General features: G+C 46.6%; 1 protein-coding gene across 1 annotated transcript in view; it reads right to left on the bottom strand.

Moving 5' to 3' along the window:
* Positions 1–15,999, bottom strand: part of CCNYL1 (cyclin Y like 1) — a 75,059-nt gene that overhangs the window by 29,729 nt on the left and 29,331 nt on the right. Inside the window, exons 2-4 of the mRNA XM_077319273.1 lie at positions 13,711–13,785; positions 5,004–5,038; positions 2,062–2,162 (exon numbers count right to left, since the gene is read on the bottom strand). Of these exons, the coding sequence (XP_077175388.1) occupies positions 2,062–2,162; positions 5,004–5,038; positions 13,711–13,785 (211 nt within the window). The remainder of the gene's footprint in view (positions 1–2,061; positions 2,163–5,003; positions 5,039–13,710; positions 13,786–15,999) is intronic.

Genomic DNA, 15,999 nt, shown 5'->3' with positions numbered 1-15,999 from the left:
GAACGTTTCATGCATAGATGGGTATGATAAGGGACCAAAATGGTAGGGACCTCACAGAAGAAGAAGAGATTTTTAAAGGTGCCAAAATTATACAGAGGAACTATACAAGAGCGAGTTTAACATCCCTGATAACCGCAATGGGGTAGTTACAGACCTGGAGCCATACAACCTGGAATGTGAAGTGAAATGGGCCTTAGGAAATCTGAGCAACAATAAAACTAGTGGAGGTGACAGCATTCCAGTTGAACTATTCAAAATCTTAAAAGACGATGCAGTAAAAGTGCTAAAGGAGTTCGGCAAGGCTGTATACTGTCGCCTTGCCTATTTAACATGTATGCGGAGCACATCATGAGAAAGTCGGGATAAGAGGAGTCACAAATTGAGATCAAGATTGCAGGGAGAAATATCAACAACCTCAGATATGCAGATGATACCACTCTAATGGCAGAAAGGAAAGAGGAACTAAAGAGCCTGTTGATGCGGGTGAAGGAAGAGAGTGCAAAAGTTGGCTTAAAACTTCTTCAGCCATGGCTTGCTTTTGTTTTTTTCTTTTACAGGTCCATCATCTTACCTGGCCTCGGAGCTCTAGCAAATTGAGCCTCTTGAAGTTAATATATGTACCTACATGAATATGCCACGGAAGATGTGCTTCTATCTTTGTAAGTAAAAATTATTTTTCTTGTTACCAGTGGAATCTCTGTAATTTGTATGGAAAGCGTTTTCCCCTTAACTGGGAAACATGGAGGATTGGAGATACTGTGCAAAGCTTCTGTGCTTCCAAAGTAATTCTTTTTTTACATTTAACCCATTAAAACGCACTGCTTTTAAAGCCTCTGCTAGTTCTTGGGGACAGTTTGAAATTCATTTTCAGCACTGGCTGCAATGACAGATTTTCATTAAACAAACTTAACATGATTTACATGTGCTTTGTCTTTTGTTGAACATACATGCACCAAATGAAGCTGCCTTCAAAAGTGGGATGTGTCTGGGTGTGTTTTGGCTACTCTGACTGACAGTTGCTGTGCTCTCGCTCAAGCAGAGGTTTTTGACATTACCTTTCCTCCTTGCCTTTTTAGTGGAGATGCTGGGAACTGAACCTACGCCTTCCACAGATGCTAAGGAAACCAGCTGTGCTATGACACTGTACCAAATCAGCCTGTGGAAAAGTTGCACTCATTCAAGACAGCTGGGAGGAGGGGGCTTTATTATTCTACAGACTAGTGTCCATCTTACCAGATTAATCTGAAATGAGCTTCAGTTTCAGTCAAGGATGCATGGTTATAATTCAAACATTTCAGAGTTGCAAGACAACTTTTAGATACACATCAGTTAAATAAGGCACAGAGCAGATGGGAGCAGAAAACTTCTGGAAGGGCAAGTCAGTAGCAGATCAACTGACAGACCAGATCCCAAAAGAAAAAGCAAACACATCATTGGTTAAATTGCCCCTAAATGTCTCTGGATCGAGAGTATTTCAGAACCAACCAATACACAAAGGACACATATGGCACCACTAGATGGCAGACAAACATGAGGCCACAAACACTGAGTTCTTCAAGCCTCACACCAGCTTTTTTCAGCCTTTTGACCATGAAGGAACCCCTGAACTATTTTTCAGTCTCCAAGGAACCCCGGAAGTAGTGCCACACCCCGTCAGAGAAGTGGGCACATAAGTAAGAGGCGGGAACCAGCCAGTCAATCATTTACCATTTCCATCGTGGAGAAAGAGACGAGGCTTATACTGTAACAGGGAATGTGGGCTCCGGTGACATCTAGCAATGTCAGTGGTCATCGGAACTTCTGGAAAAGGCTCCGTAACCCCGGGGAGCTCTTGCAGAACCCCCAGGTTCCCTGGAATCCTGGTTGGGAATCCCTGCTTTGCACAGACTGAATTTCCACAGAACCACTCAGTGCAGCTCAACCTCACATGGAGAAATGTTTCTGCTCAAGACTTCCAAAACAGAGTTAGCCACTTCCGTCAAGCCTGCTCGCAGGGGGATCCAGGATTCTCAAAAACACTTCAGGTAGTTACGCAGTCCCTGAGTATGTGATGGCACTTACCATTTTATTGTGCTCCTAAGATTAGGCTGGCTGACTGTGCTGTCATCTATAAATATTGTTGAACACGAACTATACTTTTTTGTAAGCTGCCCTGGGGAAACCTGCAAGGACAAAACAGAAGGGCCAATCCAAAACTTATTTCAATGTCTTTGATTTGGGGGTTTGCTGTGCAATCTCTGCAAATGTGCCCAATACCATCTTATCTGTAAGAATGACTGAACAAAGCAAAGCTTTGTCAAGGAGGGTCGTTTAAGCTTGCGTGCAAAATAATGCAGTGTCAAAATGAAGAGAGAAGTATGATGTGCCTACAGACATTCAGATTGGTCTTCCAGTTCCTAGGTTCCAGCATGGAAGTGGCCAAACCCTTGGCCCATTCAAAGTGTTACTCCTGGGCATTAGGATATATTTTTTAACATCACTTATTAGCCTTCTGGCAAAGATCAAGGGTGGATTTTTTAAAAATAAGGACAGCACAATCAGCAGAAAGATAACAGTGGCTCTGCAAGACAGGAGTCTGCTTGTAGGAGGCCATATTTGGAACTAATATTATTAATTAGAATAGAATTACTGGCTGCCCCTCCCTGACATAGGTTCAGGGTGGCTAACATCAATAAAAATACACATACAAAGTAAATACAGAACATTTGCCAACAGTAATTTAACGTTTTAAAAAACCCTCTTGAGTGCTCCAGTTCTGCCCCCAAGGGTCAGAATAATTCTGGTGTCGATTTTATATCCAGATTTCAGATGGATGGGGAGGGGGTGTGTGGGCATTCTGGTGTCATGTTGTGCTTGTGTTGGCCTCAACCATATGCCTGGTGGAAGAGAGCCATTTTGCAGGCCCTTTGGAACTGACCGCTCCAACAGGGCCCATTGTAATCCTGGTAACTCGTTCTACCAGGCTGGACCCTTGGTCAAAAAGGCCCTGGTTCTGGCCGAGGCCAAATGCACTTTTGGGGGGCTGGGGGCTACTAGTAGGCTAGAAAGTCACTTCAAACCATGAGGAGAATGGTGGTATGGCTCAAGCTTTTTGCTCCGGGGCAGGATGGTCAAGACCCCTATTTCCCCAAGAAGAAACTTACTGGTTCATAGAATCATAGAGTTGGAAGGTACCTCCTGGGTCATCTAGTCCACTCCCACCCCTGCACAATGTAGGGTTGAAGAGAGGGGAAGCAGTGCAAGCATACCCTCCCCCCAGACAGAAACACAGACTCACAAGTCAGGGTTTCATGTCAAGCTACTGACTGTATGAAGCATTTATTTGTTTGACCCTCATGATGGAACCAGCCCACTTTTGCCTTGCAGGCCCAGTTTGTCCTTGCCCACCTCCTGTTCTGGCTGGTTGCCAACTCCAGGCAGGTGGCAAAACAAACTCTCTGGGTAACCACTGCCACCATCAGGCTAAAATACAGGGTTGTAGGTGGGAGAGCCAGCACCCCTAAGCTGCCCCTTCCACATCTGTGAGGCCTTGCCTCTGTAGTCTCCCACAGCTCCAGCATTTGAGCACTATAGAGGATAAATACTGCAAGGCTTCACCACTCTGGGTCTTCTCTTTGCACTTCTGCTAGTGTTTCTAAGGTGGGAGAGCATGACATGGATCAGAACACCATGGTCCATTTCCAATTTATAAAAGCTTTTATTATTAAAAGAACAAGATTTTTAAAAGCATAGCTTTAGCCCAGCACAGAGTTAAGCAAACGAGACTGAAAGAAGCAGAATGAAATGCAAGCATTCTGTCCCTTTGCTAAACATACACTATCTGATGTTAAATACAGGGCAGGCACCTCTGCTTAAAGAGGTCCCAAAATCGCATTGCATTGCTCACATGTCCAAGATGGCTGCTCACTCCGAAGAGCAAGCTCCTTCTCTTATGATCAGCAGATGAAAAAAAACCCTCCTCCTTATGATCAGGATTAGATATACTTTTCTGTCCCCTCCCACAGGAAGCTCCTCACCTAGGAATTCTGGCAAGAAGCTCTCCCCCCACCCCCATTCCAGGTACCTGCTTCCTGGCAACGTCAATTAACATGTGAAAGGGAAGGTGAGCAGGGGCTTAGCAGTCCCTTCCCATAAAAGAAAACTGCCCTTTAAAAATAGCAATGGAGGCATTTCATCACACACTCCACTGTAAAACCTTGTCTCAGAATGTTCCAAGGTCTCACTTTGATCCAGAAAAATGACCGTTCTCAAACTGCACATTTACCATGTTGGAGAAGGGCATTGTTTCCTTGCAGCAGAAAACAGCAAGAGCCCATAGCACCTTCAAGACTAAGAACATTTGTGGCAGGTCTGCAGCTATAGATCTTCAGATGTCTGGATGCAGAGAGGAGTGGTTAATAAATCGAATATACTAATAATACAAAGTGAGCAGTGACTCATGAAGGCTCATCCCCTGCCACTGATTTTGTTAATCTTTAAGGTATTCCTGGACAGCCCCATCCTGATAGTTTCCTTATTAAGCATCTGTGCCTGCTTCTGTAATGTTGGTGGATGTACTTGGTCTGAGATACAGTTCACCAGTGAGCTGCACGGCCTGAACTGCAATCCTTTTAGCTTTAACAGCACACAAAAAGGCATGATAACTCCCCTTTACGTTTACAATGGATGGTTAAGAAATACCAAGCAAGGAGTTCATGTCCCTTGAAAACTTAATGTTTACAAGGGGGTTTAAGCCATGATTTCTCCTTGAAGGCCTTAGTGACAGTACAAAAGAGAAGCTTGCAGCTTTCAAAGCACTTCCCATCTAGTAAGAAGCACAGGACTGTTTTCATGTTAGGGCTGAGTAACCCAAATCTCCCTTTTAAAGGGAGACATTTAAATTAAGCTAGAACAGTCTGAAGCAAAAGGATGAACATTCTATACTTAATATTGGTGTTTCTTTTATAAAAAAAACTGACTAGGGTTTTTCACTTACACTTCTTTAGTCTGTTAGGCATACTTACATGGTTGATGTGGTTACTTTTCCTCTTTTCTCTCACTATAAAAAGTGAAGAAATAATTCAGTCAATTAATGTTTTCGTTTTTAATCCCACAAATGCAAGCAGGGGCTTGGAGACACACCTACATTTTTTAGAAGCAATAAAACCATGGGGAATCCCACCCCTTCTCAAACACAAATAAACACAAGTTTTGGGGAAAACTGAAATATGTGCAATACTTCCTTAGCAAGCCTAATTTATGGTAATGTAAAACTTATAGTACAGTATTTGCTGGCGTATAAGACTACTTTTCCCCCCTGAAAAACATGCCTCTAAGTGGGGGGGGGGGTCGTCCTATACGCCGGGTGCACTTCAGATGGGATAGACATAGCTGCCCATAGTACTGTACGGTAATGTAATGTAACAAACTCTATATTTTGAGTGGAAATGTTGGGGGGTCGTCTTATACGCCCAGTCGTCTTATATGCCGACAAATACGGTATATAAAAACCTGCACCTCTATAGATTTTAAAAATATAAATGCTGTAGTTTGCAACAAACAGATGTAAACTGTGGAGTGCCTCTACCAGTAGACACTGGTGGACCAATGATCTGAATCAGTAAAGGGTAGCTTCAGGTGGGTTTCTCAACCAGGGCTACTCCTGATGGGGAGGATTTAGTTTTTATTTATACGCGCACTCTTGCATGCACACGCACGCACACACACAAAAAACTAGGGGCCAAGCCAAATACAACGGGAGTGGGGTGCAGATGGCCTCTCCCTCCCTTCAGGGCCTGGCAAGGCTGCAGGCAGCTGTTAGGGAACTCACCGGCAGGGGCAGCTCTCAGGCAGCAGGGGTCTGCAGCCTTCAAGCCTCAGTGGGAAGTGGAAGGAGGAGGGGGTGGTCAGGAGAGGGGGACGAAAGGTGATTGGCTGGCCGCTGGACAGATAAGCAAGCCGGTTGGTGGAGGCACTCAGGGGCAGGACAGCTGCCCTGAGTGGGTGTTAAGTTAAGCCATGAGACACACTGCTCCTCCAAGACCTTACCAGAAATATATAGCGGAACAGATTAACTAGGATTGCTAACCTCTTGGTGCTGAAGCTTAGAAGGCAAGTTGGTCTGTGGATACACCAAAAAGAAGAAATTGACCAACCAAAACAGTGTTTCAAAGAAACATAAATATGTCTCAGATATAGTTTGTGTCCTTATTATATTATACTAGAGGCAGAGCCCATTGTATCCAGGAATACAACGGGCGCTAGAGCTTGGCAGTGGGAAGAGGAAGGGGAGGAATTGTACAGTCTGTAAGGGTATGGGGTTGAATGTGTGTGTTGTGTGGGAGGTTGTGGTGGCGTGGAGACAAATGAGGGCATGGGTGTGGAGATATGGGTGTCAAGAACCTGTGGTGTGGAATGTTCATTGAGTATGGGAGAGGACTGACGTTTGGGAATTGTGGCATAGTGGTTACAGATGAGCTTTCCAGAGCCATGTCTTCAGATATGTGAAGGGGAAATCAGACTGGAGACTCTTCTTAGGGGGAGATTACACAGCAACCAATTCCTACCAGTTCTGCATTCAACATCATTTCCCTTCTTGTCCCCCTGCCCTAATACACATGGGATAGTCACAGTACACAGGTGTCCGCACTGCTTCTTCTGTCTCCACTTTTTTTACTGTTGATAAAATATTATGTGCCCAAATCCTTCTTTCACAGTTGCTCCTTAGAAGGAGAGCTGGATATTTGTACCCTGCTGTTTACTACCCCAGCGGTCTGCAACCTTTTGGCTGCCGCGGACCGCTGCTCCAGCGTGGGGGGAGAGGGCGGCCCAGGGGCCCGCGCACGCGCGACAGATCCCAGCGCAAACGCGCATGCGTGGACTGCCGCGCACACGCGTTTGTGCCTGGCAGGGGCGCAAATGCACATGCGCAGCAGTCCTTGCACGCGCGTTTGCGCCACCGCCATGCCGGCGTCCGCAGCTCCCCCTCCCAGCCCCTCCAGATCCAATTTGGCCTGATCAGCTGCGGCAACAAGTACCTGACGGCCGAGGCGTTTGGCTTCAAGCTCAACGCGCTGGCGCTGAGCCTGAAGAAGAAGCAGATCTGGACGCTGGAGCAGGACGGCGACGACTCGAGCGTGGTCTCCCTCAAGAGCCACCTGGGCCGCTACCTGGCGGCCGACAAGGACGGCCACATGTGCTGCGAGGCCAAGGCGCCCGGCGCCGACTGCCACTTCGCCATCATGGCGCACGTCGAAGGGCGCTGGTCGCTGCAGTCCGAGGCGCACCGGCACTTCTTCGGCGGCACCAAGGACTGCCTCTCGTACTTCGCGCAGGCCATTTTGCCGGCCGAGAAGTGGAGCGTGCACATCGCCGTGCACCCGCAGGTCACCCTCTTCAGCCTTGCGCGCAAGCGCTACACCCGCCGCGCTGCCGCCGCCACTGAGCTGGGCGCGGCCCTGATTCCCTCTCCCCGCCCTCCCGCAGTAAGAAGCTTCCTGGGCCGCAAGCTTGCGGCCAGGGAAGTTTTTTACTGCGGGGGGGCGGGGAGGGGGAGCCGCAGCCCGGCACCAAGGCCTTCGCGGCCCGGTGCCGGGCCGCAGCCCGCGGGTTGGGGACCACTGTACTACCCAATGGAGTCTCAAAGTGGTTTACAAACACCTTTTCCCTTCATCTCCCCACAATACACAAGCTGTGAGGGATGTGGGGCTGTGTGAGGTCTGAGAGAACTGGGAATGGGCTGCAGTGACACAGCAGGCTTCAGGTGTCTCAAAGCAGTTTCCAATCGCCTTCCCTTCCTCTCCCCATAGCAGACTCTCCGTGAGGGTGGTGGTGTAGAAAGCCTCACTTGGAAGCTGGCAACCCTAAGAGGAGGTCCCTCTGTGCACAGCAGTCTTGACCTTAGTCAGGTTAATGCACACCTAGGTAGTGTGGAATTCCAGAAGATGAATCTACACCAATCTGGCAGCCTTACCTCCTCTCTGCAATGTTTTCTTGACCTAAAATAGTACAGGGGGTGCTAGGTAGCTGTGGGGGCATTACACACTTTTGAGGCCCCACTTTCAGACTTCAAGGAATATGTTCAGACCAGGGACAGCCAACTTCCAGGTGGGGCAAAAATGGCTACTTTAGAGGGGTGACTGTGTAGCATTGTATCCTCCTGAGATTTAGGGATGCCAGCCTCCAGGTAGGGTCCGAGAATCGCCTGAAAGTACAGCTCATCTCTAGGCAGTTAGGCTGAAGGGAAAGCTCTATCTCCTCACATGCATCCCTTCAAAAGGAATGCAAGTGGCCCCAGAATCCACTTGGTTGCTTGGCTGGTGATGTCTGTTCTTCTGAACCCTGAGACCTACTGCTGGCAACTGCAGTCTCTGTTGTTTTCTGCAAGGCCAAGTCGTTGCCTAATAAATGTGGATCACCTAGTTTCCCCCCAAAGTCTCACTGTCTAATTTCCTGTAAAGCTAACTACACTTGAAATTCTGGGCCATTTATGTATTTGAGTTCATAGGAGTTTTTATTTAACAGGCCAAGCTTGAAAAAAGTCACCTCAGTTCCCATGTCTCTCCAGCCATTTACTTGTTCACTATTTACAATTTCAGGCTGTAAATATTATTTATTTAGATCTTCCTGAACTTTCCAGACTCGCAGGATTGATATTGGTCGGTCTGTCTGTCTTTCTGCACCCCAGAATACAAACAGTTGCTGGTAAGGGCCGGCCAAAGCTCATAGCCCAGGAGGGACACAACCACAACCACTCCACCCCAACCACAGTCTGTGAGCCTTTACCATCCCCTCTAGATCACTGATCATCTCTAGATTATAATGATCAGCTCTGCAGGCAAAAATGGCTACTTTGGAGGCCGGACTCTGAGGCATTGTACCATTTTAAAGCCCTCCTCCAAACATCCAGGAATATCTCCAACCCAGAGGTAGCCAACCTCCAGGTGGGGCCTGAAGAGCTCCTGGAATTACAGCTCATCTGCAGAGTATAAAGATCAGCTGCCCAGGCAGAAAGGAATCCTATGGAGTTTGGACATGGTTGAGGAGAAGAAACATTTAAGGTCTCCCACGCAGGTTGTTGTGGAGTTGAAACCCTTGAGGCCTACTGCACAGGGTTGTTGTGCAGATGAAACAGGAGGCAAAAGAACCCCTGCAACAGCTTCCAGTTTCACCTGCACAACAACCCTGTCTGGTAGGTCTCAAATCTGCAGAGAGTTGCTTGGTTGTTTCTTCCCTCCAGCAGCATGGCCGGCCACAACAGTACTTTAAGTAAGAAGGCGCTTTTCTGTGACCTCCCTGACTGTTTATGCACTGGAGGTTTAATGCTGAGCTGCAGGCTGGAGTTTTAGTCGTGGCAGGTTGCCCCACCTCTTCCTGCACCCACACAGGGGAGCATTTGGCCTGGTGCACCGCATCCGTCCCCGGGTTGTGCTCATGCATGGGAGCTGGGGCAGTAAAGTTCCGAGTGCATAAACGGTCCCTTTCAGCCAACTGTTTGGCAGGAGGGGAAAGCTCCCCCCCCATCAAAAGGAAGGCCCACACCCTTGTCCTCAGACTCCCTTGCAATGCTCTTGGAAATTACTCCCTCCCCTCAGTCAGGGGCTTTTAAAGACTCCTTCCCAGCAGGCCTGAAGGGAGAGGGAGGGAGCGCACTCACCAGCCTCCTGCCGGCTCTGTCAGTGTTCTGAGGCAATTTACAGTTGGATGTGACAGTTAGGACAGCCTTGGGGCGAAAAGGGCTGGCGCAGCCTGTCCAAGCCTCTGTTCTCATCCCCCTTAGCAGCCCTACTGACCTCCTCTCCCTGCGGTGGTCAGAAGCAGACTGGCAGTGACGTCTCCAGATTGCCTCTAGTAGGGCAGGCCATGTCAGAACTTTGGCCCAATGATTGGGCCTCCCGACTGGCTATGCGCATCCCAACTGGCTAGAACTCTGGCATGTCTTGGTGAGGGCCCAATCGGAAAGCACTTTGCGCCTTCCAATTGGGCCCACACCCGACTGGCTAGAACTCTTGTTTGTCTTGGTGAGGGCCCAGTCAGAAGGCACTTCGCGCCTGCTGATTGGGCCCTCACCCAGGCCGGCCCTGCCCATTCTCTGCCCACTTAGCCCTTAACCAAATATGTATACCGCTCCTTGAGCGGTTTAAGAAGAAGAGTTGGTTCTTATATGCCGCTTTTCCCTACCCGAAGGAGGCTCAAAGCGGCTTACAGTCACCTTCCCATTCCTCTCCCCACAACAGACACCCTGGGAGGGAGGTGAGGCTGAGAGAGCCCTGATATCACTGCCCGGTCAGAACAGTTTTATCAGTGCCATGGCGAGCCCAAGGTCACCCGGCTGGCTGCATGTGGGGGAGTGCAGAATCGAACCTGGATTGCCAGGTTAGAAGTCCGCACTCCTAACCACTACACCAACCTGGCTCTTTAATCTTTAAAGATTAAAAGTGGACCAAGACAGAACAGTAACCAGATACCAAAATCAATTTTTCTTCAGTGGCCTGTCCCTAAATCATAAATAATCATTATTAATCATTATAAATTATACATACAGACTGCTGTGTCAACAAGAGTATTTTTATGAATCCCTCGATTCATTACATCCACAGAGACTTAATACTGCACTAGAACTTGCACTTGTGATTGTGCTTCTTTAAGGAGATTTGAGAACCATTTGAGAACACTGAATAAAACTAGGTCAGTTTACAAACCCTATTTGGGACCCTCAGGTCCCCACTACACTGCAAAGCCTATGGTCAATTTATACTGTAATATTTTACTATTAATTTAAATGTTGAAATTATATTCTAATATTTAATTCTTAAATAAAGAGGTGTGATAAAAATTCTAAATAAAAATATATGATTTGTATTTGTATGTTACAGAAATTTGGAATTCTGATAAAGTTGAATTGTATTCAATGAAAAACATATAGAGGTAATGTCTTATTATTATCTGATATTATTAAATATAGTAATATGTATAATTTATAGAGATGGGTAAGATAAAGGACCAAAATGGTAGGGACCACACAGAAGCAGAAGAGATTAAAGAAAGGTGGCAAAATTATATAGAAGAACTATACAAGAGTGAACTTAACATCCCTGATAACCACGATGGGGTAGTCAATGACCTAGAGCCAGACATCCTGGAATGTGAAGTCAAATGGGCCTTAGGAAGTCTGAGCAACAAAGCTAGTGGAGGTGACAGCATTCCAGTTGAACTATTCAAAATCTTAAAAGACGAGGCAGTAAAAATACTACACCCAACATGCCAGCAAATTTGGAAAACTAAACATTGGCCACAGGATTGGGAAAAGCCAGTTTACATTCCAATCCCAAAGAAGGGGAATGCCAAAGAATGTTCAAACTACCTCACCATTGCACTCATTTCTCATGCTAGCAAAGTTATGCTCAAAATTTTATAAGCTAGGCTCCAGCAATATGTGGACCGAGAACTTCCAGACGTACAGGCAGGATTTTGAAGAGGCAGAGGAACTAGAGATCAAATTGCCAACATACGCTGGATCATGGAAAAAGCTAGGGAGTTCCAGAAGAACATCTACTTCTGCTTCAATGACTATGCTAAAGACTTTGATTGCGTGGAGCACAACAAATTGTGGCAAGTTCTTAAAGAGATGGGAATACCAGAGCACCTTATCTTTCTCTTGAGAAACATATATGCAGGTCAAGAAGCAACAGTGAGAACCGGGCATGGAATCACTGATTGGTTCAAAATGGAGAAAGGAGTTCGGCAAGGCTGTATACTGTCGCCTTGCCTATTTAACATGTATGCGGAGCACATCATGAGAAAGGCGGGATACGAGGAGTCACAAATTGGGATCAAGATTGCAGGGAGACATATCAACAACCTGATATGCAGATGATACCACTCTAATGGCAGAAACCAAAGAGGAACTAAAGAGCCTCTTGATGTGGGTGAAGGAGGAGAGTGCAAAGGTTAGCTTGAAACTCAACATCAAGAAAACAAAGATCATGGCATCTGGCCCTCTCAATTCCTGGCAAATAGATGGGGAAGAAATGGAGGTAGTGACAGATTTTTTTCCCCTGGGCTCCAGGATCACTATAGATGGGGATTGCAGCAAAGAAATTAAAAGGTGCTTGCTCCTGGGGAGGAAAGCAATGGCAAATCTAGATAGCATCCTAAAAAGCAGAGACATCACCCTGCCAACAAAAGTGCGTTTAGTCAAGGCTATGGTATTCCCAGTTGCAATGTATGTCTGTGAAAGTTGGAACATAAGGAAGGCTGAGCGTCAAAGAATTGAGGCTTTTGAACTTTGGTGCTGGAGATGACTCTTGCGACTCCCTTGGACTGCAAGGTGAACAATCCGGTTAGTCCTAGAGGAGATCAGCCCTGTCTGCTCCTTAAGACGGCCAGATCCTGAAGATGAAACTCAAATATTTTGGCCACCTCATGAGAAGGAAGGACTCCCTGGAGAAGAGCCTAATGCTGGGAGTGACTGAGGGCAAAAGAAGACAGGGACGACGGAGAATGAGGTGGCTGGATGGAGTAACTGAAGCCGTCGGTGCGAACTTAAATGGACTCCGGGGAATGGCAGAGGACAGGAAGTCCTGGAGGATCATTGTCCAAGGGGTCGCGTAGCTTCGTGTAGCTTCTGAGGGCATGGCAGGGAGGTGTGGCCAGGTGGCGTAACTTCCGGGGCTACTTGAAGCCTGAAGAATATTTTAGGAGTTTCTCCACGGTCAACGGGTTGGAAAACGCTAACTGGACAAGAACAATGGATGACAAAAAATATTAGTAATTTTATAATGTGGTGTTTGGATATTTACTCCCTATTGTCAGGATCAGTGCCTGTTCCTGCCATGAGTTGACGTGGGTTTCTCCATGTTTGTTTGCTTTGCCTTTTGCCTTTCTTTTCCTGGGGCCGCTTTGTAACCCAGGGCCCATATATTATGCTTGCATGCCTCAAATCGAAACTGTTTTGTTGCATCCTGTTATCTCAGGGAGCTGTGAATTATTTGTCTTTTGAACCTGCCAGCTGGGTCTGCCTTTTGTAACCATAACATCTTATCTTGTCCGGAGACGACCAAGGACGTGTGAGAAGTAACACTATGGTTTATGGCACCTGGTGCCCCTCTCCCCCCTTCCCTGAGAACTTTCAAGTTTTGGGCGGGAGAACACTATTGAAAAGGGGAGGTAAATGTGGTCTCAGGCAGATTTGACTTTCTTAGCTTAGGTGTATAAAGTAACTTCTCAATAAACGCTTTCTTGTGGGTTCTTGCAACGCTTGACACCTATTCTCTGTGAGAAAGCAAGGAAAGGGAATTTTAAAACATCAGGAGCTACCAAAAACAGATGTTTCAGGACCTGTGCCATCTAGATGTACTGAGCTTCAAGATACACAGGAAAATTAAGTGCTTGCCAGGAAAAATCTCTTAGGCAGGTCCCCAGCCCAAGAGTTGGCCATAAGAGAACCATTTTCTACTGACAGGCAAAATCCCCAAAAGGAAGTCAAATCCTAGTCATTCTGCCAACTAGGGAGCATCAATAGATCACAAACTTAAAATAATAGAAAAAATGCCTGGGACAAAAGGCTTTGTGACAGACAGCCAATATTTCTGAAGGAACTAAAGCTTCAACAGAAGGGCAAAGAATAACATGCAGATAAATTAAAAGGCAAATATTAATTTAAACTGGCTTTCTCCCACTGTGGTCAATTGTTATTTATTTGTTTTCTAAGTGAACAAAAAATTAGCTTACCATCTGTTTGGGATTTGCTCAAGAAAATTGGGCTCGTTCGAGGATGGTCAGATGGATTCGACACTAGTGCTAAATCTGCAAACAGAAAACAGGAAGAGACATTATTCCCCAGTGTTTGTTTTGTGAAACAGCAAATACAGGACAGAAAAATAGCTGGTCAACAGCTGACCTACTACAAGCACTTTGAATTGTTTCCTAGACAGGATTCCTAACCTCCAGGTAGGGCCCGGAGTTCTCCTGCAATTACAACTGATCCCCAGACTACAGAGAACAATTCCCCAGAGGAAACAGCAGTTGTGGAAGAGGGACTCTGTGGCATTATCTTTGCTGAGCTCCCCCCTCTCCAAAAGCCCCACCTCCAAATCTCCAGGAATTTTTCAATCCCAAATTGGCAATCCTATTTCTCGATGACCATATCGGCGGCTTCCTCATAGTCAGCAACAAATTCCTCTGCTAGCTTAAGAGTGAATGTGGCCAGTGTATCATTCTCCCTGTCTAGTCAGAAAAGAGCCTGGAGCCATGGACCCTGTTGCACTCCCAATGGAAACCAAGAGCGAGATGAAGTCCAAACACCAGACCTTAACAAGAGGCAAATTATGATGGGAATCCCTCTCTTTTCTCTGGGGCTTCCATTTGTCTTTGGGATCCAGGAAGCTGAAATGGTCACATTCCAGGGACCTCAGTCATGCCATGCACCAGTCCCTGTAATAAGGATCTGACTTGTCTGTCTTACATAGTAGAAATGGGAGCCAGTAACACTCCAGGGCTGAGCACTCGGAACTCTGGTGTCTCAATGGGTTCTGGTCCCGCTCCGTCCAAGTCCAGTGCTACATCCCTTCACGTCCATGAAGTTTCAGCAGCCCTGACCTGGATGGCCCAGGCTAGCTTGATCTTGTCATATCTCAGAAGCTAAGTGGAGGTTGGCCATGGCTAGCGGTCGGACAGGAAACCAGCAAGAAGTGCCAGGGTTGTGATGCAGAGCCAGGCATCTGTTACTCTCTTGCCTTGAAAAGTGGGCTGCAACTTGTCAGCAGGTCACATTCACACATAAGAGCCAGCAGATGTTTGGGCAGCATGTGTAGCAGATGCATCACTTCAGATATACAGCAGATATACGAACAATATTAGATGGCTAACAAAGACAGTGATGCAACATCAGTTTAGTTTTCTGTCATGAGGTTAAGTGGGGGGGGGGGGTTGCAGATATATCTGCAAAACTGGTTTAATATCAACATAGTCTCGAATTAGTTCAAAGCGCTTTTAAAAACACCACCAACTAAGTATGAGCAGGAATAGAAATCTTCCAGCATGGTAACTTCAGTCAGGTCTCAGAATGAATGTATATCCAAGCCATACTATCCTTGTGCAGTGTGCCTTAGCTTTTACCACACTGTGAACAGAGATGATGCTGTGCAATACGCAGAACTGAAACACATCAAAAAAACAGCAGCACAGCTTTCCCCCCCAAGGAGATGGTTTCAGGTCAGGATTGCTATTTTATCCATTTATTAATTTTGTAATGAACATGTCACAACATTGTATAATTATCCCTGCTTGTGCTTCCCAGCCCAATCCATCCTCACATGCCCCGCTGTGCAATGAAGCCAAAGTCTAATAGCTAGAATGGAATCAGTCCTGCTAGTCAGAGATATTACGGAGAAATGGGGAAGAAACATAACTCACAGCCACAAAAAGGACAGGTGGACAAGAAAGGGAGATGGAATGAAACCATCTCCCCAAAACACTTAACAAAGTGGGAGAGATTCTTTCCAAGGATGGAATACTCAGGGCCATTCCGCACTTGTCCAAAATAGCACAATGATTACAAATTGAAATCACTACGCTACAGTTTTGCCATTATGCACAACGTCGTTGACAATCTGCAACACTCCTGAAACTGATCCGCAAAAAGCGCTTCATTGTAGCGCTTTCAGGGAAATCCCAAAAGGTGGATTCACCCTCCGGAAAGCGCTACACTCTTGCAACCAATCAGCAACACTAGCGAAAAAGTTATGTGCGTTACCATTGCTGCGGTTTCTGCAAAATCCCGCCCCCTAGCACTCTCCTCTGATCTTCCGGCGAAGCGATCGCCATTTTTTTTCTCCGAGCGAGCGGAGATAAACGCACTGGTGAGCCTTCGTTTACCCAGTGAGGCTTCCCTGGCTGCAGAGCTGTTTTAAGTCACTAAGCACGAAACAACACACAGCCCCGTTTGCTGGTTTATTTTCCCTTTATTTTTTACTGTATTTTCAGCCAAAAATCGCGCCCGTGAGGGGGGGGGGTTCACTC

Source organism: Paroedura picta, chromosome 2 (genome assembly GCF_049243985.1).
Source record: "Paroedura picta isolate Pp20150507F chromosome 2, Ppicta_v3.0, whole genome shotgun sequence".
In the NCBI taxonomy this organism is placed as follows: domain Eukaryota; kingdom Metazoa; phylum Chordata; class Lepidosauria; order Squamata; family Gekkonidae; genus Paroedura; species Paroedura picta.
Note: the sequence above shows the minus strand (reverse complement) of the source record. Positions and strands in the feature narration are given on the sequence as shown.